Source organism: Diceros bicornis, chromosome 1 (assembly GCF_020826845.1).
Source record: "Diceros bicornis minor isolate mBicDic1 chromosome 1, mDicBic1.mat.cur, whole genome shotgun sequence".
Classification (NCBI taxonomy): domain Eukaryota; kingdom Metazoa; phylum Chordata; class Mammalia; order Perissodactyla; family Rhinocerotidae; genus Diceros; species Diceros bicornis.
The window spans coordinates 59278163-59303102 of NC_080740.1; the positions used below are offsets into that span (position 1 = coordinate 59278163).

Consider the following 24940-nt stretch of genomic DNA (forward strand, 5'->3'; position numbering starts at 1 on the left):
GGTTAATATGAATTGCCAATCTCAGTATGTTTACCGATCACAGCATTAGCCTCTTCTCATCTTCTACGTAAGGATTATTAATATACCCAATCATAGAATTAACTCCGTTTCTGACAGCATTCAATCCAGGGCAAAGTCCTGTTTCAAACTACCGCCAAATCACCTTGCACAAGACTAAATACCATAAGTCCTTTCTAACACTCGCTTACTGAGATGCCCCATGATCTTTGTGCTGTACAGTCTCCCCTGTTGCAATAAGTCAGAAAATATAACTTCGTTCAACTACAGATGTGTTTCTGATGGTCCGTGGCTGAAGGGCATTGACAATACCATGGAATTCTATACAGCAATGGAAATGAATGAACTAGAACTAAATACAACATCAATCCCACACTGAGCTAAATAAGGAAGGAAAGAAACTAAACTTGAAAGATTACCTACTGTAAATGTTGTGGGTTTTTTAACATAACAAAAAAAGATTACTTTCTGTAAACTTTATATACAATCTTTTTTTTGTTATTGATGTTTTAATGGTTTCTAACATTGTGAAATTTTGGGTTGTACATTTTTGTTTGTCCATCACCACATATATGACTCCCTTCACCCCTTGTGCCCACCCCCCACCCCCACTGCCCTGGTAACCACAGTCCAGTTTTCTCTGTCCATGTGTTGGTTTATATTCCACATATGAGTGAGATCATACAGTGTTTGTCTTTCTCTTTCTGGCTTATTTCACTTAACATAATACGCTCCAGGCCCATCCATGTTGTTACAAATGGGACGATTTTGTCTTTTTTTATGGCTGAGTAGAATATATACAATCTTTTAAAGAGGCAAAATTAAACTGTTTATGGATGCCTACTTAAGCCAGATTGAAAATATCTAATGGAGATTGAGGAATCTGTTAACTTCATGTCAGGATGTCATTAACATTATATATGCTATTTTCATTCACTTTTTTCTCACTTGGAAAATATGGTTTAGACTTCTCTTAAGTGGCAGTAACTGTTTCTACAGCATCTAGCATATAAAATGCCGAGCACAAATGAGAAATCACCATTTCTTTTGATAATGAGCATGAGACAGGGTGTTGGAAGACAGGTTCTAGTTCTTATACTGCCATGAGTAGCTGTACAAACTGGGCAAGTGATTTCATTATTTGGACCTTAGTTTCTTTTTTTTTTCTTGATGAGAAAGACTAGCCCTGAGCTAACATCTGTTGCCAATCTTCCCCTTCTTGCTTAAGGAAGATGGGCCCTGAGCTAACATCTGTGCCAATCTTCCTCTAGTTTGTATGTGGGTGGCCGCCACAGCATGGCTTGATGAGTGGTATAGGTCCACACCGAGGATCCGTGGGCCACTGAAGCAGAGAGCGCTGCATTCAACCACTATGCCGCCGGGCTTGTCTCTTAGTTTCTTTATCTATTAAGAAAAAGGAGGGAGAGATTGGACCTCATCTTTTTGAGGTGCCTTATCATTCTTAAACATTCTATGATCCTATGTAAAAAAAAAAAAAACTCAACAAATATTGTGCAAATTTCTATCAGGCCATTTTCAATATATCTAAGCAGTCTATATTTCATTTCCTTTAAAATCCAAAGCCAAACATTTTCCTCATTGCATTTGTCCACTATGTCATCTGGAAAGCAGCGTAATATACTGATTAAGAGTACAGACTCAGAGTCAGACAAAACTAAACTGAGTTCCTTCTCCAATGTTTACTAGGTAGGAGACCTTGGGAGAATGACATAACCTCCCCAGTCTCAGCTTCTTCGCCTGTAAAAAAGAAATAATAATAATATGTACCTCATAGAGTTGTTGTAAGGATTAAATTAGAAAATACATGTAAATCACTTAGCACAGTACCAGTAAATAGAAATAATACGCAATAAATATTACTGCCACCATAATCATAAGTGACAAGTCAGCTGCCTCCTAAGCGTTTGGGAGTTCTGGGGGAAAAGAATGGATTTGTGCCAACCACGAGGCTAGTTGGCCAATTCCCCTATCAGTGTATCTACTGGACCCCAGGTTCCTGAAAGATAACGTCTGCCTGCCCCCTTTCCTTCCCCTACTGAGCACTTCCTCCAAACCCCTCTCCTTCACCCCCATCCCTTTCGCTCGGACTCCAGAAGACACTGCAGGATCTTTTTGCCTCTCCCTTGGTCTCTAGGCGGTCTAGTGTGGAGTGTGCGGAGTAGCTTACGCGTCGCTGTTTGCCGGCTGCTGCATTGGCCCCAGCCGGCTCACAGATGCGGTGACTTCAGCTTGAGCGAGTATCCTCATTGGTTTCTCAATTCCCAAGGACTTTTTTTTTCTGAAAGGGAATTACAAGGCGAGTCTGCCGTTGCTTTGGCAACAAACTTTCAACCTCTACCTAACTCACCTCAATGAGAACATATCTATTAATACATTCGATAGACTGGGGAGTTGAGTTGCTCAATGCAAATTTTCTTTCAAGTGCAAAACAGCTTACCTGGTTCGGCTAGCCGTTGGCGGCGCTGCGATTAGAGGCCAGCAAAACCGAGAGCAGCGGTTGCCTGAACCTGTTGGAAAAGTGAAAGTATATCTGCAACAGGTGGTGGCGGCTGCAGAGAGTGCACTTGTGAGAAAGGATGGCGGTTGCGCGCAGAAGACTCTTGCAAAGCAGGCAAGTGGGGTCCTTTCTCCTTTTTCTGTGCCTATCTGTGGGGGGTGCGGCAACCATCCGCTATTCGGTGGCGGAGGAGATGGAGAGCGGTTCGTTTGTGGCTAATGTGGCTAAGGACCTGGGGCTGGAGGTAGGGAAGCTGGCTGCGCGCGGGGCGCGGCTCGTTTCCGAGGGCAACAAACTGCATTTCCGGCTCCACCGCAAGACAGGGGATCTGTTCGTGAAGGAGAAACTGGATCGGGAGTCACTTTGTGGCAAAGCTGATCCATGCGTTCTGCACTTTGAAATAGTCTTGGTGGAGCCCCTGCAATCCTTTCGTGCCGAGGTCAGGGTATTTGATATCAATGACAATGCCCCGATTTTCCTAAACAAGGAGCCGCTTTTAAAGATTCCAGAGAGCACCCCCCTGGGTTCACGTTTTCCTCTGCAGAGCGCCCAGGATCTGGACGTGGGCCTCAACGGTCTCCAAAACTACACCTTGAGCGCCAACGCGTATTTCCACCTGCACACCCGCTTCCGCAGCCACGGGCCCAAATATGCGGAGCTGGTGCTGGATAAACCCCTGGACAGAGAGGAGCAGCCTGAAGTCAACTTGACAATTACGGCTGTGGACGGCGGGTCCCCGCCCAAGACTGGCACCGCCCACATCCGCGTGCAGGTTCTGGACGTCAATGACCACGTGCCCCAGTTCTCTCGACTGGTGTACCGTGCTCAGGTACCAGAAAATAGCGCCAATGGTTCTTTGGTAACCATGGTGACTGCCACGGACCTGGACGAGGGTTCCAACAAGGAGATAACTTACTCTTTAGCTCAAAACCCAGAAACAATTCTCCAGACGTTTCAGATTGACTCTCAAACTGGAGAGGTTCGACTACGAGGGCCCCTAGATTTTGAAGCCATTGAAACATACGACATTGACATTCAAGCCACAGACGGAGGAGGCCTCTCTGCCCACAGCAAAGTCCTGGTGGAGGTAGTGGATGTGAATGACAATCCTCCTGAAGTGACAGTCTCCTCTGTGTCCAGCCCTCTCCCTGAGGACTCCCCATTACGGACTGTAGTGGCCCTTTTCTCTATCCGAGACCGGGACATTCGAGTGGGAGGAAAACTCACCTGCTTCCTCCGAGAAGACCTTCCTTTTGCAGTTAAACCTACATTCCGGAATTCTTACTCGCTGGTCACTGACAGAGGCTTGGATCGGGAGGAGGTCTCAGGCTATAATATCACCCTTGTTGCTATGGATACTGGACCACCCAGTCTGTCCACGGAGACTGTGATAGAGGTGCTAATATCTGACATTAATGATAATCCCCCAGTATTTCAGGAAGACTCCTACATCTTGACTGTTCGAGAAAACAACAGCCCTGCAGTTTTTATTGGCAAAGTCCATGCTGAGGATTTAGATTTGGGGGAGAATGCCCAAGTAACATATTCTTTGCTGCCTCCAAAAAGTGGAGATCTATCAGTCTTTGCTTACATCTCCATAAATTCAGACAATGGGAAGCTCTATGCACTGAGAACCATGGATTATGAGGCCATTCAAGATTTTCAGTTTGTGGTAAAGGCAACTGATGGGGGCTTCCTGTCACTGAGTAGCCAGGTTACTGTCAGAGTGGTTGTCCTGGATGACAATGACAACCGCCCAATGATCTTGTACCCACTGCAGAATGGCACCTTGCCCTGCAATGACCTGGTGCCCAGGTCTGCAGAGGCAGGCTATCTGGTGACCAAGGTGGTGGCTGTGGATGGTGACTCAGGTCAGAATTCTTGGCTTTCATATCATCTCCTTAAGGCCACTGACCCTGGGTTATTCTCAGTTCAACAACAAAATGGGGAAATCCGTACATTGCGGCAGATATCTGAAAGAGACCCCATGATGCAGAAATTAATCATTCTTGTTCAGGATCACGGCCAACCAGCTCTTTCCACTACTGCCTCACTCAACATCCTGCTGGTAGATGGCTTTTCTGAGCCCTACCTGCAGTTCCGGGATCCATCCAAGCATCCTGCAAGAGTAAATCCATCCACTAAATATTTGGTCATTTCTCTAGCTGTGCTTTCCTTTCTCTTTCTCCTCTCCGTCACAGTGATCTTCGTTATACACATCTACCAGAAGATTAAATATAGAGAAAAGCTCACAATACAGGAGCATTTTTATGATGACTGTAATTTCCCTAACAACCTGGTACAAGGAGAAGCCAATGGATCCTTATCCCGGCCTTGTCCCTATGAATTGTGCTCAGCTACTGGCACTGGCAATAGTGAGTTCCGGTTTCTTAAGCACTTTATGCCCAACTTCCCCTTCCCACATGGCACTGGAGAGGTAAAACCAGAGGCTGGCTCCGGTTTACCACCAGATTCTGATAGGAATAGGTCTCTGGGGTCAGAGGGACATGCCCAAGTCCCTGATGACTACATGTAACTCATGAATATGTAGCCTAAATAATGTAGCCATTATTTATATCTCTCCTGGAAGTTCATTAGTCCTAGCCCTGGAAATGCTTAGTTCCATAGAGATATCTTGTTATTTTGCATTTAAATTATTTTCCAGTAGAAATTTATGCATGCACACGGAAGAGAACTAGCTTCTACTTATGTATACCTGGAAGCAATTAGGTTTGAGAAGCAGAAATAGTTCACCATTATTCAGAACTTTCTAGGTTTTTCTCCCTTGATGAGTAGAGATCATCTTTGAATCAACATCTTGCCTGCCATTATTCATAATTATACAAATGTCTAGTGAGTAGTGGTCCTCAAAGATAATCAGATGGGAGGAAAGGTAAAGAAAAGAAAAAAGATTTGACCTATTTGCAAATGTAAGTAAGAACAGTTATAAGGCTAAAGAGATTCAGATCAGGAATGTTCTCCAAAATTAAGTTAGATGTAGATTTCTTAATGGTTATTTGGGGCCTTAGGCAAGCCTCAAATCTCTCTTTATACACAGATGTCTATCCTATTCCTTATAAGAAAGCAGTTATTTGAATGTGGGGAATGAAAGGTGGATGAGGAAAAAAATAAATTAGGCTTGTTGTAGTTAACAAGTGCTGTTGAACACAACTACAAAATAAAAAGATATTAAAGGAAAAAGAGTTCATTAATACCAATTAAGTGGCCTTAAGAAAAGATACATTTTCAGGTATTACCAGATTTGATTTTAAGCCAATTTCCCCTCTGAGCATTCTGAAGTGAAGACATGGAAACTGAGAAAAAGAGGTATTTCCTAGCAAATCATTCATAAAATAAAATGGAATGGTAGGAAAACAAGTTAGGCTTCTTTTTGATCATCACTGTTTTGCCTTCATGAGCTATTTTAAGTTCTCTCATTCTAAAATGAAAGAATCCAATATTAAAACATTAACATATTTCAAGGATGCTATCAATACTATTAACTGTGCCTTAAGAGTTAAAAAAGTTTGCTTTAATGAGACTTTAATTATGTGCCTTATTTTATATAAATGTGTGTAAATTCAGACCCACGAGGCTATGTCTCACCCAGGAGGGCACAATATTTGTACCTGGAATTCCAAGAGTAGAGCAGTACCTCTTAAAATACTTCTCAAATATACTAGATCATACTTATTGATAGAAGCCTCATTCTTGGAATTATGACTGACACCTAATGGTACCATCTGGCTATCTACCTGGTGGCCAGGATATACTAAAATTTAGTGCTAAATTATTTTTTAAATGTTGGAGATGCTTAGGGCAGAATTGGTGTAACCTATGGCTGCCTTCAATATTTGCCTTAATATTTTGGCACTAGATGAAGCAAATGTAGAATATCAATGAATTGTCTTTCTTATTAATATTAAATATTTTCCATAAATTGAGTTATAATCCTGCTCATTTGGAGTAAAAATCTTTCTTGTGCAAAACATAGAATAGTGTTCCAGTGTATTTGGGTTAGGATTGGTTAAGGCATGCTGAAACCAGAAGTTTTAAGAGAAAAAGGACATAGAGTTAACTTTTATGGTTAAGTAGTAATTAGTTAAAACATTATTAACTAAAAGCCACTGGATTAACTGCATTTGATTATATAATTGTCATTGATTCACTATATTTGATTATATTTAATGATGTGAGCATAATCAGTGGAACCTGGCTTGATGTCAGGGATAAGGAAAGAGAATGTTGTACATTAGTGATTTTAAGACTTTGAATTTCAAACATCAATAAAGTTCACACGACATATACACAAATGGACAGGAGATGTAGATTTGTCAACTTTTTATTTTTCCATGTATGGACATCAAACTAAAATGAAACAAAACCTGTCATTTCATACCATTATTTCATAAAGGAAATGAAATTTTAACATAAAAATAAGATAATCTCATAAAGGAAACTATCCTTTAAATTTAAAAAACATATAGTTTTATGAAAAATGTATTTTGCCATTATTTTTCTCATTTTTGCCTTAGACTAGTGAAAATTTTGCCACTGACTTCAGAATGAAAACTACTGAATTAGTCAATGATATAACCTCATTTTTATTCAGACTTCAAGTTCCCAAGAAAATTGTACCTGATGATTAAAAACTAAGAACATCTTTGTGTCAATTTGCTGAATACCATCTGAATCATTTGTATCTGGAGCAAACTCTATACCAGCTGAGATTAAGTCCAGGTTTCCATCAGTAAATTAACATAAAGAATGGAAATAATTAGGACAATTAGTCTCCCCCAAATGTCAAGTGACATCAGAATTATTTGTATTTATTCAAAGCTATAACCCAAGTGCCTTGAAGTGCTCTTGAAGAAAAAGACCATGATAAATATTTAATTTAAAATATCTAACTAGTTTGGGCAAATTGCTTCAATTACCTATTTAACTTTGAAATGTATATAGAACTACATTTCTACTGGAAGTTTTAAATTATAAAGAATTTTAATTTCTTTAAAAAACTTTTTATTATAAGACAATTTTAGACTTATAAAACTGCAAGAATAGTATAGAGTTCCCGTATACCCTTCATCTCTCTTCCCTTAATGTTAACATCTTACATAACCATAGCACAGTTATCAAAATTAAGAAATTAGCCTCGGTACAATTCTATTTACTAAACTACAGACTTTATTCAAATTTTACCAGTTTTTTCCCTAATGCCCTTTTTCTTTTCAAGGATCCAATCCAGGCTTCCACGATGAATTTAGTTATGTCTCTTTAGTTTCTACCACCCATGATAGTTCCTTAACTTTTCCTTGTCTGTCATGACCTCAAGACTTTTGAAGAGTACTAGTCAGTTATTTGCAAAATATCCTTCAATTTTTTTTCAGTTTTATTGAGATAGAATTGACATATAGAACTGTATAAGTTTAAAGCATACAACATAATGACATGACTTGCATATATTGTGAAATGATTACCACGATAAGTTTAGTTAAAAAAAAAAAGTCCCTCAATTTGAGATTGTCTTTGTTTTCTCATGATTAGATTGATATTATGCATTATTGGGAAGAATACTACAGAAATGATATTGTGTCCTTCTCAGTGCATCATATCAGGGAGTACATGATGTCAATATGTCATATTAACTGTGATGTTAATCTTTTATTATTGTGGTAAAAAACATAATATAAAATCTACCATGTTAACCATTTTTAAGTGTATAATTCAGTAGTGTTAAGGTGATGTTAATTTTGATCACTTGGTTAGGATAATATCTGCCAAGTTTCTCCACTGTAAAGTTACTATTTTTCCCTTTGTAATTAATAAATACTTGGGGAGAGACTCTTTGAAACTGTGCAAGTATCATGTTTCCGCTTAAACTTTTGCCCACTAATTTTAGTATCCATTGCTGGATATTTCCTGTGCCAGTTAATTCTGTGGCATTTGAATGGTAATTTTCTATTTCCCTAATTCATTTTACATTAATTAATTGAAATTCTTCTGTAAGGAACATTTGTCACTTCTCCTCCATTTGTTATTTATTTAGTTATTTCTTTACGTCTGGACTCATGGATATTTATTTTACCATTTGGGTTATCATCCAAAACTATTGTTATTTATTTTGTTGTTCAGAAAACCTTTTTATCTGGGATGAAGAACAGATTTTTAGGACTGGAATTATCCACATAGAACACATTTTGATCAAAATTAGTATTTATTTGTAACCTTATATGTTAGATTACCTCAAACAAGCATAATTTCTTTAATATTAATGTTTGTTCACAATGATGTTTTAACTTTAAATGAAAATTATATTAACTTGATTTTAAATTTCCATTAGTTGTAAAACTATTAAATAGATATTAAACTATGAAAAATTTAAATTTTAATATGTAGACATGTTTATATATTTATAAGCTATGTATAATAGAGATGTCATTTAAAAATAGATTTATATATTGAAATTAGACATATGGATATATAAGAAATGGAATTAGTCTGCCTGGTTTTATTTAATTCTCCTAAAAATAAATAAATATATTGCTTTCTCTGTCACATCTGTGTATTTTGTTGCTGTTGTTTTCTATTTAAAGATAAATTTGTCTCATTTCTGGAAGCAGAATTCATCCACATAATTCTCCCATATAAAAGTGTATTTTCTGGGGCCGGTGTGGTGGTGCAAGCAGTTAAGTGTGTGCGCTCCCCTTCGGCAGCCCAGGGTTCACAGTTTCGGATCCTGGACTCGGGCCCACGCACCACTTGTCAAGCCACACTGTGGCGGCATCCCATATAAAGTAGAGGAATATGGGCATGGATGTTAGCTCAGGGCCAATCTTCCTCAGCAAAAAATAAAAATAAAAAAGAGGAGGATTGGCACTGGATGTGAGCTCAGGGCTGATCTTCCTCACACACACACAAAAAGTGTATTTTCTATAGAGTTGAACATCATCAAAGTTTATGGCTAATCAGACACCACTCTTCAACCAAAAATTTGACTTCATTTCCAAATCTATGTAACACTTTTTTATATTATTAAAGTATTGGTTGTATTTATGTGACACTGAAACATAATGTTAAAAAGTAAAAATAACAAGAGTTTTCTGGTTAAGCTGGTGAAGCAAGCTGCTGCTTCTGTGCACCATGCTCTGCTCTAAACACAGAAATGATAGATAAAAATTAAAAATGTAAAAACAGAAATGGAACAAACATAAAATGGTGAGCAGGGATGAAATTCTTGCATTTCTGAGCTACAGGATGGGAAGCTATCATTGGTTTCCATTAGTTTGGCTCCTATGGGCTATTGGAAATAAAATGTTCTCCGTGAAAGATGGAGAATAAAAGCGAGGGTCACTGCTTAGAGCCAGGAGCTAAGATGGGTCTATCTTGTTCATGAAAAAAGGTTGAAAAACCACTATCAAAAGATTCCTGAAGTTATACATTATAGTATGTTTCAGACCTACAGAGGCTGGAGGACACGGACTATGTACTTAATCTTATAGCCAACAGGCTCAATGAAGTCAACTGTACTGTTTTGAGTATCATGTTGGGCCACAAGCCCAAATCATTATTATAAGATCTGATTCTATACCATGTCTTGGTGGTCTAGGATATGAACATAGGTGGGGAGAGGAAAGAAAGAGAAGACAACATTTTTTTAAAGTACTATTCAAAATAAAACTTTTATAGATGCTTGTAGAGATGAATTCAGGAGTTACAACCACAAAATGGACAATAAATTATGAAAGAAACAAAAAACATAAGAGACTGAAATAAAAAAAATAGATGGATATAAATATAGCTTATTGGAAATTTTAGAAATGAAATATAGTCATGTAATAAAACCTCAGCAAATGGGATAAAATTTAGTCTGGGAGCTATTGAAGAATAAATTAGTGTATTGGTACATTACTAAGGAATTCAGCAATAACACAGAGCAAAAAGATAAAAATTATGAAAGAGTAATAAAAGATGTTACAGTTACCTATTGTTATGTGACAAACCACCCCAAAACTTAGTGGCATAAAACAGACATTTTATTATGCTCATGGACTCTTTGGGTCAGGAATTCAGTGGGGGCACAGTGGGGATGGATTGTCTCTGTTCTGTGATGTCATAGGCCTCAAGTAAAAAGGCTCAAAGATGGGGTGACATGGTGGCTATGCGCTAGTATCATCTTGAGGTGACTTCCCTTACATGATTGATGCTGATAGTCAACCAGAATACTTACATGTGGCCTCTCTATATCGCCTGGGCTTCTTTACAACATGGTGGCTGGGGTCCAAGAGCAAATATCACTTTCACCATACTTTCTTGACTTTGGTCCAGAGTCAGAGACCACATTTAAGGGGAAGGTACATAGGTCCTACCCCTTGAGTATAAGAGTGTCAAAAAATCTTGGGGCCAGGTTTTTTTTTTTTTGTGAGGAAGATCGGCCTTGAGCTAACATCCATGCCAATCCTCCTCTTTTTGCTGAGGAAGACAGGCCCTGAGCTAACATCTATTGCCAATCTTCCTCCTTTTTTTTTTCTTTCCCTTTTTCTCCCCAAGGCCCCAGCAGATAGTTATATGTCATAGTTGCACATCCTTCTAGTTGCTATATGTGGGACGCCGCCCCAGCATGGTTGGACAAGCAGTGCTTCGGTGCACGCTTCCGAACCCAGGCCGCCACTATGGGAGCGCGCGCACTTAACCGCTAAGCCACGGGGCCAGGCCCCGGGGCCAGGTTTTGAAACTGTCACAGAAGACATGGAAATAGATTGAAAAACCCTAATGTAGGCCCAATAGAAGTTCCAAAAGAAAAGAATGGAGGGAAAGAGAGAAAAGAGAAAAGATAATTTTGATTCTGGTTCTTGCCAAGATGGCAAATTAGCATGGGCTGCAGATACCCTATTCAAAGATCAGTCCTGGAAGAATCATAGATCAAAACATTACCAACTTCCCAACAAAGAAAAGCCCAGGACCAAATGGCTTTATGGGTGAATTCCACCAAAAATTTAAGGGAGAACTTATACAAATCCTTTTTATACTCTTCTAAAAAATAAAAGAAGAGAGAACATTTCCAAACTCAGTTAATGAGGCCAGCATCACCCTGATACCAAAGCCACACAAAGACACCACAAGGAAAGAAAACTACAAGCCAATATCCTTGATGAACCTGGATGCAAAAATCCTCAACAAAAGACCAGCAAACTGAATTCAACTGCACAATAAAAGAATCACACGCCATGACCAAATGGGATTTATCTCTGGGGTCCAAGGATGGTTCAACATATGAAAATAAATGTGATCTACTACATTAACAGAATGAAGGATAAAAATCACATGATCATCCTAACAGATGCAGAAAAAGCATTTGACAAAATTAACGCCATTTCATGATAAAAACTCTCAACAAATTAGGTATATAAGGAATTAGTCTCAACACAATAAAGGCCATATATGAAAAGCTCATAACTAACATCATACAAAATGATGAAAAACTAAAAGCTTTTCCTCTGTCTGGAATAGATCTGGAATAAGGCAAGGATGCCCACTCTTGTCACTTCTATTCAACATAATACTGAAATTCCTAGCCAAGACAATTAGGTAAGAAAAATAAATAAAACGCATCCAAATTGGAGAGAAAGAAGTAAAATGATCTATGTTTGCAGATGACATGATCTTATACGTAGAAAACCCTAAAGACTCCACACACACACAAAAAAAGTTAGAACTAATAAATGAAACCTACTGGTTGCAGGATACAAAAAGTTGCAGGATACAAAATCAATGTATAAAAATCAGTTCCATTTCTACACGCTAACACAAACTATCCAAAAAGGAAATCAAGAAAACAATATCACTTACATTAGCATCAAAAATAACAAAATACTTAGGAGTAAACTTAACCAAGGCGGTGAAAGACTCCTACACTGAAAACTACAAAATATGGCTGAAGGAAATTTAAAGTGACACAAATAAACGGAAAGACACCTTGTGTTCATGTATTAGAAGAATTAATATTGTTAAAATGTCCATACTACCGAAAGCAATCTACACATTTCATGTAGATCTATCAAAAACCTAATGGCGTTTTTTACAGAAATAAATAATTTTAATATTCATATGGAACCACAAATGACCCCAAATAGCCAAAATAATTTTGAACAAGAAAAACAAAGCTAGAGGCATCATACTTGCTTTTTTCAAAATATATTACAAAGCTACCATAATCAAAATAGTATGGTACTGGCATAAAAACAGGTGTATTAACCGACAGAACAGAACAGAGAACCCAGAAATAAAACTATACACATATGGTGAACTGATCTTCAACAAGAGTGCCAAGAATACACAATGGGGAAAAGACAGTCTCTTCATTAAATGGTGTTGGGAAAACTGGATATCCACATACAAAAAAATGAAATTGGACCCTTATGTTACACCATAAACAAAAATAACTCAAAATGGATTAAAGACTTAAGCATAAGACCTGAAACTATAACACTCCTAGAAGAAAACATAGGGAAAAGCTTCTTGACATCAGCCTTGGCAATGATTTCTTGATATAACACCAAAAGCACAGACCGTGTGGGAACTTGAATCATAAACAGTTCACTACAATGATATAAAACTTTTCCTAAATGATAAGAGTAGCTATTGTGGTTTATACTGAACACCTTTTCTTTTTGGAGTCTGGAATTTTGGTATATGCTAGGCAGAGGGTAGCTAAATGACTAGCCCCCAATAAAAACCTTGGGCTCTGAGTCTCTAATGATCTTCTCCGGTAAACAGCATTTCTCACATGTTGTCATAATTCATTGCTGGAGGAATTAAGTGTGTCCTGTGTAACTCCACAGGGAGAGGACTTTGGGAAGCTTGAGCCTGGTTTCCTCCAGACTTCACCCATGTCCCTTTACTCTTTGCTGATTTAGCTTTGTACATTTTTGTTCTAATATCTCTTAGTTGTGAGTAAAGCTATGTGCTGAATCCTGTGAGTCCTCCCAGCAGATCACTAAAGTTGGGGGTGCTCTTGGGGATACCTGATGCACCGCTCAACTTATTTTATGATACTAAAACTGGTCAAGAGAAATAAAAGAAAGAAAAATTATTGCTCAATATTGCTATAAACAGATGCAGAAATTCTAAATAAAATATTGGCAAAACTAATTCTCTTTGTTACTTTATCCCCCTCCTGTTGACTCTCTCCCTCCACCACTCCCAACCATCTCTCTTTATATATTGATGTAATGACAAAATTGAGAAAATAGCAATGATTAAACATTAGAATATAAGACTTCCACTTCCAGGAAGATAGAATAAACATACTATTCCCTATACTTCTTGCTAAGCACAACTAAAATCCTGGACATTATATGTAAAACACACATAAGATAAATTTGAAAGGTAGAGAGGAAAAGGCAGACCAACTGGGGATTGGAACAACAACACAGTGGTGAGTTTCCTACATTTTCTTTTTGCCTTGCATATCTCACACTCGGAGCTAAAGAAGCTGGAAATCCAAAAATGCCAATGGTCACAGACCAAAAATCCCCACCAAAAGCCTGGTATCTCTAATCAAAGGATCAGGAAAGGGGAAGCCTAGCAAGGCAGAAAACTTTTAGATAATAATTGCTTTACTCTGGTTAAACATCACAGAAAAAAATTATAGCCCCCACCACCACCCAAGCCAGAAAGGCTGAGTGGGAAGCCTTGACTTTCACACCTGTGAGATAGTAACAAGCCTCCAAACTACCACCTCCTGCCTGTCATGATCTCAATGGAGAACAGGTGGGGAGCTGGAACTCCCAACCACCCAGCAGTAATAAGTAGCCCTCCTCTTCAGATGTCAACAGAGGCCAAGTGGGGAACCAGGACTTCTACCTCTACCTGGCAGTAATGAGGCAGCTTTCTGCCTTCCTCGGCCAGAGCAGTGTTAGAGAAGACCAGCTAGTGCAGAAGGTGTAAATAAGATCCAGAGTCTGAGACATAATTTGAAAATGTCCTAGTTTCAATGAAAAAAAATCACTTGTCACACCAAGAATCAGGAAGATCTCAAAGTGAATGAAAAAAGACAATCAAGGAATGTTAACACCAAGATTAAAGACATGCTAGAGTATCTGACAAAGATGTTAAAGTGGCCATCATAACAATGTTTCAGTAAGCAATTATGAACATGCTTGAAGAAAATGAAAAAATAGAAAGCCTTAGCAAAGAATAGAAAGTTTCAGCAAAGAAATGAAAGATATAAAGAAGACCAAATGGAAATTTTAGAACTAAAATATACAATAACCAAAGTAAAAAGCTTAGTGGATATGTTTAACAGTAGAATGGAGGGAAGAGAGGAAAGAATCAGTTAATTGGAAGATAGAACAATAGAGATTACCCAATCTAAACAAGAAAGAAAATAGACTAAAAAATAAATGAACAGAGCTTCAGAGATCTGTGGGAAAATAATAAAAGATCTAATATTTATGTCACTGGAGTCCTAGAAAGAAAGTATAAAGAAGGTAGGGCTGAAAAAATACTCAAAAAAATGATGACTGAAAACTACCCAAGTTTGGCATAAGACATAAACCTGGATATTCAAGAAGCCAAGCAAATTTCAAATAGGATAAATCCAAAGAAATCCACACCAAGACACATTATAGTCAAACTTCTGAAAATTAAGACAAAGAAAAAGTCCTGAAAGCAGCCAGAGAAAAATGACACCTTTCATATAGGGTAAAAACAATTCGAATGGTGGGGGATCTCTCATCAGAAACTATGGAGGCCAGAAGGAAGTGGCACAATATTTTTAGTGACTGAAGAAAAAGAAATGCCAACCCAGAATCCCATACCCAGTGAAAACATCCTTCAAGAATGAAGGGGACACCAAGACATTCTCAGATAAAGGAAAACTAACAGACTTTCTCATAAGCAGCCATAATCAGAATGGCTAAAGGAAGTTCTCTAAACAGAAAAGAAATGTTTAAAAAGGAAACTTGGAACATCAGGAAGGAAGAAAGAACGCAGTAAGCCAAAAAAAAAAAAAAAAAACAAAAAAAAGAATGAATGCAAAAGGCTTTCTTTTCCTCTTGAGTTTTCTAAATTATCTTGAAACAAAAATCACAACACTGCCTGATGTGGTTCTGACCGTATGTAGAAGGGATAATTAAGACAATGGTATTAGAAATGAAAGAGAGTGAAGAGACATAAAGGGAAGTAAGATTTCTGTACTTCATTCAAACAGGTGAAATGATGACACCAGTAGACTGTGATAAGTTATTTATATATAATGTAATAACTAGAGCAGCCACTAAAAAAGCTATATAAAGCAATACACTAAAATATATTATAAATTAAAAAATGAATTTTAAAAAATGCTCAAGTAACCTACAGAAAGACAGAGAAAAAGAAAACAGAAACAAAAATAGAACAAACAGAAAACAAAACATAAAATGGCAGACTTAAGCCCTCACATATGAATAATTACATTACATGTAAATGGTCAAAATACACCAGTTAAAAGACAGAAGTTGGCAGGATAGTTTAAAAAAATATGACTCAAAAATATACTGTCTATAATAAACTCACTTCAAACATAACAATAGAGGCAAGTTGAAAGTAAAAGGATGGGAAAAGATATATCATGCAAACATTACTCAAAAGAAAGCATGAGCAGCCATATTAGCATTAGATAATGTAGACTTTGGAGAAAGAAAATTACCAGAGACAGAGAGAAACATTATATAATGATAAAAGAATCGATTCACCAAGAAAACATAGCAATCCTAAATGTACATGCATAAAACAACAGAGCTGCAAAAAATGTGAAGCAAAAACTGATAGAACTGAAAGGAGAAATAGACAAACCACAACTATAGTTTGGAGACTTCAACACTCCTCTCTCAACAACTGACAAAACAAGTAGACAGAAACTCAGCAAGCACTCAACAATATCATCAACCAACAGGACTGAATAGACATTTATAAAACATTCTACTCAATAAGAGCAGAATTATCCTCTTTTCAAGTGCTCACAGAACATATGGAACAGATGGATTATATGTTAAATATAACCATATTTAACATGGTTTAAACCATATTTAAACCTCAACAAATTGAGGGCCTTAAACTCAACAAATTTAAAAGAATTAAAATGATACAGAAGGTGCTCTGCAACCATAATGGAAGCAAACTAGAAATAAATAATAGAAGGATAAGATGAAAATTTCCAAAACACTTAAAAACTGAATAACACACATCTAAATAATATATAGGTCAAGGAGGAACTCTCAAGGGAAATTTAGAAATGCATTGAATTGAATGAAAATGAAAACACAACATACCAAAATTTGTGGGACACACCTAAAACAGTGCCAGGAGGGAAATTTATAGTACTAAATGCATACATTAGGATAGAGGAAAAGTCTCCAATCAATAATCTAAGCTTCCACTCAAGAAACTAGACAAAGAAGAACAAAATAAACCTAAAGCAAGAAGAAGGAAGAAAATAATAGATAAAAGCAGAAATCAATGAAATTCAAAACAGAAAAGTAATAGAGATAATTAACAAAACAAAGAGCTTGTTCTTAGAAAAGTTCAAAGAAAAAGACAAAACACAAAGTACTAGTATCAGGACTGAAACAGGATGTTACTATACACCATGCAAGTAACAAAAGGATTTTAGAGGAATGGTATAAACAATTCTGCACACATGAATTTGACAACTTAGATAAAATGGACTAATTTCTCAAAAAACACAAACTACCACAGCTCACCGAATATTCAAATAGGTAATTTGAATAGCCCTATAACTATTAAGGAAATTGAAAATGTAATTTTTAAATCGCCAAAAAAAGTAATCTACAAGCACAGATAGTTTCAAATACTTAAATTAACACCAATTCTATCCAATCAAAATAGAAGAGGATGGAACACATCCCAATTCATTTTATGAAGCTAGTATTGTTCTGATATGAAAACCAGACAAAGACAGTATAAAAAAAGGAAACTACAGACCAATATCTCTCATGAATATAGACACAAAATATTAGTACATAGAATTCAGCAATATATAAAAAGAAGTATACACTAAGTGGGGCCTATTCCTGGGATGCAAAGCTGGTTCGATATTAGAAAATTAATCAATGTAATCTACCATATTAACAGGTCAAAGAAAAAAATCATATGATGATATCAGCTGATACAGAAAAAGCATTTGACAAAATTCAACACCTATTCATGATAAAAAAAACTCTCATAAAAATAGGAATAAAGGGGAAATTCCTCATCTTGATAAAGAGCACTTCAAATATTCTACAGCTAACATTATACTTAATGGCATAAGACTGAATGCTTTCCTTGATACTGGGAACAAGGCAAGGATGTCTGCTCTTACCAGTCTTATACTAGAAGTATTCTGGAAGTTACAGGCAGTGCGATAAGGCAAGAAAAGGAAATAAAAGGCATATAGATCATAAAGGAAGTGGTAAAACTGTCCCTATTTACAAATGACATGATTATGTAGATAGGAAATCCCAAGGAATCTACAATAATACTCCTAGAACTAAAAGTGAATTCAGCAAAGTTGCAGGATCCAAGATAAATGTATAATCAGTTGCATTTCTATATAGTAGCAATGAACACATGAGCATTGAAATTAAAAAGATAATACCGGGCCGGCCCCATGGCTTAGCGGTTGGGTGCGCACGCTCCGCTGCTGGCAGCCCGGGTTCGGATCCCGGACGCGCACTGACACACCGCTTCTCCGGCCATGCTGGGGCCGCGTCCCACATACAGCAACTAGAAGGATGTGCAGCTATGACATACAACTATCTACTGGGGCTTTGGGGGAAAAATAAATAAATAAAATTATTTAAAAAAAAAGATAATACCTTTTACAATCACTCAAAAGAAAATGAAATACTCAGGTGTAAATCTAACAAAACATGTACAGGACTTGTATGTTGAAAAATATGCAACATTGATGGAAGAAATCAAAGAAGATCTAAATAAATGGAGAGAGATGCTATATTCACAAACTGGAAAACTCAACATGTCAATTCTCCCCAAATTGATATGAAGGCTATTCCTATTAAAATCCTAGCAAAATTTTTGTAGATATAGACAAGATTAATCTAAAATGTATATACAAATACAAAGGAACTAGATTGGTAAAATAGTTTTGAAAAAGAATAAAATGGGAGGAATCAGTCTGCCCATTTCAAGACTTATTATATAGCTACAGGAATCAAGGAAGTGTGGTATTGGTGGAGGGATAGACACATAGATCATTGGAACAGAATAGAGAACCCAGAAATAGACCCACACAAATATACCCAATTGAGTTTTTGACAAAGGTGAGAAAGCAATTCAAAGGAGGAAAGATGCCCTTTTAACAACTGGTACTAGAGCAACTGGATATCCATAGGCAAAAAATTCACCCTCAACCTATGCCTCAGACCTCATCCAAAAATAAAATGGATCATAGACTTAAATGTAAAACTATCCTCATGCTTTTAGAAAAATTATCAAAGAGATTTTAGCCATGACAGCAAAAGCAGCATCCAGAAAAGGGAAAATTGATGAATCAGACCATGAAAAATTTTTCCTCTGCAGAAGACTCTGTTAAGAGGATGAAAAGACAAGCTATAGAGTAGGAGAAAGTATTTGTAAACCACGTATGTGACATAGAACTAGTATCTAGAATATATACTTTATTATACATGTATATGTATACATGTATAATAAATATTGAGTATATATAGTAATATATACGTGGGTATATATATTTTTTATTTATACATTTTATATGTATATAAAATCTAAAAACAACAAACTCATAGAAACAGACAGTAGAATGGTGTTTGCCAGGGGCTGGGAGTGGGGGAAATGGGAAGATGTTGGTCAAAGGGTACAAACTTTCAGTTATAAGATAATAAATTCTGAGGATCTGATGTACAGCATGGTGACTAGAGTTAACAATACCATATTGTATACTTGGAAGTTGCTATGAGAGGAGAGCTTTAATGTTGTCACCACAACAACAACTACGACAACAACAACAAAATGGTGATTATGTCAGGTAAAGGATATGTTAATTAACCTTACTGTGGCAAACATTTTGCAATATATACATGTATCAAATCATCACACCGTATAGCTTAAATTTACATGATGTTATATGTCAACTATATCTCAATAAAGCTGGGGGAAAAATGAAAGTAGCCGTTACGCTATTCTAATGCAGCTGAATTTGAATGTACACAAAGGAGAACTATACTCCAATAAAAGGCAAGAGGTCATTTTTAAAAAACAAAGCTAGAAAAGTAGACAGGGTCTAGGTCATGCCGGATCTTTAAGTCCATACAGAAGATTTTGAATTTTGTTATTAAAGAAATGAAAAGTCCTACTGCAGGGATATCAGCAGGGGAGTGATAGAATTTTACTTTGCTTTTTACTAGGTCACTCTTACTGTTCTGTGGAGAAGGGAGGAGGATGTGAAAAAGATTTGCTGAAGAGGGACTAGATGTGAAAAAAAGAAGAGACCATTATAATAATCCAATGAGCAAATGAAGATATCCTAGACAAAAGTGTTGTGAGTGGATGTGAATAGAAATGGAATAATTTGTCATAATAGTTTGGAGACAGAATAGACCAAACTTGGTGATGGATTGGATAGGATAGTGAGAGAGATGGAGGTGTCAAAGATAATTCTGCTTCTGCTCTTCAGAAGTTTAAAAATCTTCATTTTTAGGCTTTGGAGATTGAACCCTCCCTTCCCACCCCATCCCTCTGAAAGTGGCAAATCATATGAAGTTTATTGTGACAATAATATATGTATGGATGGTGCATACTGGACTTTGAAAGAATCTGCCATGGACAGGCTCTCTAAGAAACTCAAGTCATAGCAGTTCTTTGAGAAACCATTCCATTATCAACAGTGGAAAAGTGGACAAGTGTTGAAACTTTCCAGTGTATCTATAACATGAATATAACATTCAAGATAAACTTCTTGCTATAAAAAAATTAGGTAGACTTATGGCAGGGCTACCTAAATTGGGTGGACAGGAGACCAGTATGAAAAAAATATATCTTTAAATATGTCTCTCTACACCTTTGATCCTATTGTCTTCTTCTAAGAACTTTGCCCATTTTACAGATGAAGAAATTGAGTCTTGGAGAAATTAGGTATTTTATTAATATCAATAGCTCATTACACATTCTACAAATGAGGAACCTTATGGTTAGAGAAATTAAGAGTGTCGCCATGATGGCACAGCTAGTACGTAGCAATAACTATACTAAAATTCCATGAAAGAGAAGGTAGAACCAAGAAAGAGTGTAGAGTTATAAGAGGAACAAAATTGAAGAACTTCAATATGTAAAGGGTAGATAAAGATTCCCTAATGGGATTGAAAAGAAATGCAAAGAGAGAAAAAAATTCTAAAAGAGTATATTGTCATAGGAGTTAGAAGAGAGTGTTTCAAGAAGGAGGAAACAGTAAACTATGTTTAATGTCATTAAAAGTTCGAATGAGATGAAGAATGAAAAGTATCCACTGGATTTGGCAGCATGAAAGTGAACTGATGACATTGACAAGAACACTTTCAGTGTGGAATTGTAAAAGGCTGAGGAGAGAATGAGGACTTGAAGAAGTATTGTCGGTATGTGTATAAAATCTTTTCAAGAAGCTTGAATATAGGGGCCAGGCCGGTGGTGCAAGCAGTTAAGTGTGCGCGCTCCACTGCAGTGGCCTGGGCTTCGCAGGTTCGGATCCCGGGCACGCACCGACGCACTGCTTGTTAAGCCATGCTGTGGCAGTGTCCCATATAAAGTAGAGGAAGATGGACACAGATGTTAGCCCAGCGCCAATCTTCCTTGGCAAAAAGAGGAGGTTTTGCATCGGATGTTAGCTCAGGGCTAGTCCTCCTCACAAAAAAAAAAAAATAAGAAGCTTGAATATATAGGAAATTCATAGAAGGGAGGTGGTAGCTGAAAGGAAATGTGGGGTTCAGGCAAGATTTTTAAGACAGAAGATAATATCAAAGAATTCATTAAAAAGAGAGAAGTTGAATATGAAGGAATGAAAATAAGTCCTATTTAACAAGGGTGAAAACTGTAAGTGAAATTCTCATAGCTTACTTTATGCTTAAAGGTTTTAGATTTTTATATAAATAAGAATATGCTGTGTTTTCCAATGAGTTAGGAGGTAAAGATGATAGAGTGTAACATAGGGGTCATTAATAATTTATTTATTTTTATAATGCAAAACATTTATATTGACAAAGCACTACAGCCAAAGGTTCACACACATGAGTAAGCATATGTGACATATTGGGACATTTTCTCAAACATGCCAAGATTTATGAAGTTTGGCAACAACCTCTTTGCTTTTTTTTTTTTTAATAGCAACAGCTGCTAATTCTCTCTGTAACTTCTAACAACTCAGTTTTCTGAAAGTTGGATCAATGTAAACATAGAAGAGACTCTATTCCAAGAAATAAAGTTCAAAAATGGAGTCATCCTTGGGTTAAATCTATCTAGGCCAGAAAGTTGTCCTTCTTCAGTTTCTTTTGCGTTCCCTTCAGAAACAAAATCACCAGTCCACTCTGGGTTCTAGCCTCAGCTCTGAAAATAACTTGCTGTCTGAACTAGGGCAAGCTATTCCCCCTTTCTAACTCTCGAATTCCTCCTGTCTAAAATGAGTATACAGGACTAGACAATTTCTAAAGTTCAACCCACTGCTGCCATTATTTGTTCTATAGTTCTAATGTTTAATAATTACCTAGGGCTATGAATTTACACAGTTTGCAAAATAAATCAAAAGGAGTTAGAAAGCCAATTTTGTTTCCTAATGGACCCTTGGCTGGAAAGGACTTAAGACATTTTGACAGAAGCAAACAATATCTCTGTCCCCTCCCCACCAACCCCTCCATCAAAGTCTGACTGAAATAGCTGAAAGGGTTTTTTTACACCTTACATAATTACCATTTGTGTGTGTGTGTGATGAGAACATTTAAGATGTACTCTCATAGAAACTTTCAGGTATATAATACAGTATTGTTAACTATAGTCACCGTCCTATACATTAGATCCCCAGAATTTATTGACCTTATAACTGGAAGTTTATACCCTTTGACTGACATCTCCCTCTTTCCCCAACCCCCATCCCCTGGCAACCACCATTCTACTCTCTGTTTTTACGAGTTTGATGTCTTTAGATTCCACAAATAAGTGACAATATACAATATTTGTCTTTCTCTGTCCAAACTATTTCACTTAGCATAATGCCCTCCATCCATGTTGTCACAAATGGCAAGATTTCCTTTTTTATGGCTGAATAATATTCCCTTGTATATGTATACTACATTTTCTTTATCCATTCATTTGTGGATGGACACTTAGTTTTTTTCCATGTCTTGGCTACTGTGAATAATGCTGCAATGAATATGGAGGTGTAGATTTCTCTTTAAGATAGTGATTTCATTTCCTTCGGATATATACCCAGAAGTGGGATTGATGGATCGTATAGTAGTTCTATTTTTAATTTTTTCAGGAACCTCCATGCTGTTTTCCATCGTGGCTGCACCAATATACATTCCCATCAACAAGGATTGGTGCATAAGGGTTCCCTTCTAGGAGTCATTTAGACTTACATTTGTTTGTAGGAGTAAACAGGACTATGGATAAGTTCCTGTTTTCATAGTATTACCACTAATAATAGTTAGCATTTATGAAACACTATGATGTTCCAGGCAGTAGGCTGAACATTTCATAAGCATTGTTTCACTTAATTCTCACAACTTCATGAAACAGATATCATTATAACCATTTTTTTTTTCAGATGAAGAAACTGAAGTTTGGAGGGATTAAGTAATTTTTTTTAATATAACATATATGAAGTAGCAGAGCCAGAACTTGAATATGAGCTCTTCCTGGCATAAAAGCCTATGCTCTTAATCACCACTTTAAAATATCTCCTAAAGATGTTGTTTTGTTCTTTTTTTTTTTTTGTGAGGAGATCAGCCCTGTGCTAACATCTGCCAATCCTCTTCTTTTTTTTTGCTGAGGAAGACTGGCCCTGGGCTAACATCCGTGCCCATCTTCCTCCACTTTATATGGGACGCCGCCACAGCATGGCCTGACAAGCGGCGCGTTGGTTCGTGCCAGGGATCCGAACAGGCGAACCCTGAGCCGCCGCAGTGGAGCCTGCACACTTAACTGCTTGCGCCACTGGGCTGGCCCCCAAGATATTAGTAGAACAAACCACTCGCACATGCACATACTCAAGCTGCAGGACTCTCCTTTAAACTGAGATATTAGACATGAGCCAAATTCAAACTGGAAAAAAGGGCGCATCCCAGGTCTTTTAGTTGTCACCCCACAACACTTCATAGAGGGCTCTGTGCTGTTGACTGACTACAAGACTGCATCTCATATAGGCCATGATACTCCCATCTTTTGAGAAAATCTTATTATCTGAAAAATCAGAAACACTTCATCTGCAGTAGAAAATATTTTCAATGGGTTTGTTTAAGTTGGTATCATAAAATTCCACTTACCTCAAACCTCACCTCTTCTGAAATCTTTGCTGATACTCCATTTCTGTTCTTACTGAAATATCTCTTTTGAGTTCCTCTGGGTGCCTGTGCAAATCTCTTCTTAGCACTTACCACTCACTACAGTAATTGTTGCTTCACTCGTGTCACCCCTGAGCACTGTAGGCACCAGGCTTTATTCAATTTTATATCCCCAATACCTTTCACAGCGTCTGAATATAATCTCAAAGAAATCTGCCAATGAATTAATAAATTCAACGAATGCATGGCCAAATGACTGGCCTGTCTGAAATGGAAGAGATCCAACTCAAGTTACTCTCAAAAGAAATTGTACAGCTGACTGATAATAAAACCGTATACTAATAACAACTGTAACTAGCTAAACCAAAAATCGGAGAAGTAATTTAAACTATCAAGAGGTAAGAACTGTGCCACTAGACGACGTGACATGAACAAATTTTGACAGTTTCTGAGGGAAAGCGCTGTACATACCAGGTTTTCAGGTCGGACGCGTGGTGGTGCTACAGGCTAAAAAGTAGGAGCAGGAGCCCTGCGTCTGCCGCAGCCTCCATTTTAAAAAGGACAACATCTGAAAGATGCTGGGGATGGACGCGACTTGGAAAACGTCGGCAGCGAGCTCAGGTTCTAGACTTTCTTCAAGTGAATGGAGACTAGACATAAGTTGATGTTCTCTCTCTTACAAGACTCCCGAAGGCTTCTTTTATTAAAGACAAGGCACTCAGAGGATATGCAGGAAATTGTGAGAGAGAAAATCTGGCGGAAAAGGCAAGTGATGAGTTTTCCTTTTCTTCCTGGGTGTAGCGCAGGCGGCCCAGGAAACGGAAAGCTGTGTTTATGGCCAGTTTCCGGAGTTGTG

At 37.3% G+C, this 24940-nt stretch overlaps 1 protein-coding gene across 1 annotated transcript; it reads left to right on the top strand.

The window, feature by feature from the left end:
- The first annotated feature begins 2615 nt into the window (after positions 1–2615).
- On the top strand, positions 2616–5072 carry PCDHB1 (protocadherin beta 1). The gene has a single exon (XM_058542629.1). It carries the CDS (start codon positions 2616–2618, stop codon positions 5070–5072), a length of 2457 nt encoding a protein of 818 aa, XP_058398612.1.
- The last annotated feature ends 19868 nt before the right edge of the window (positions 5073–24940 follow it).

Excerpts from the sequence above, each read along its gene's own strand:
- PCDHB1 (XM_058542629.1), top strand. The coding sequence starts at position 2,616 with ATGGCGGTTGCGCGCAGAAGACTCTTGCAAAGCAGGCAAGTGGGGTCC.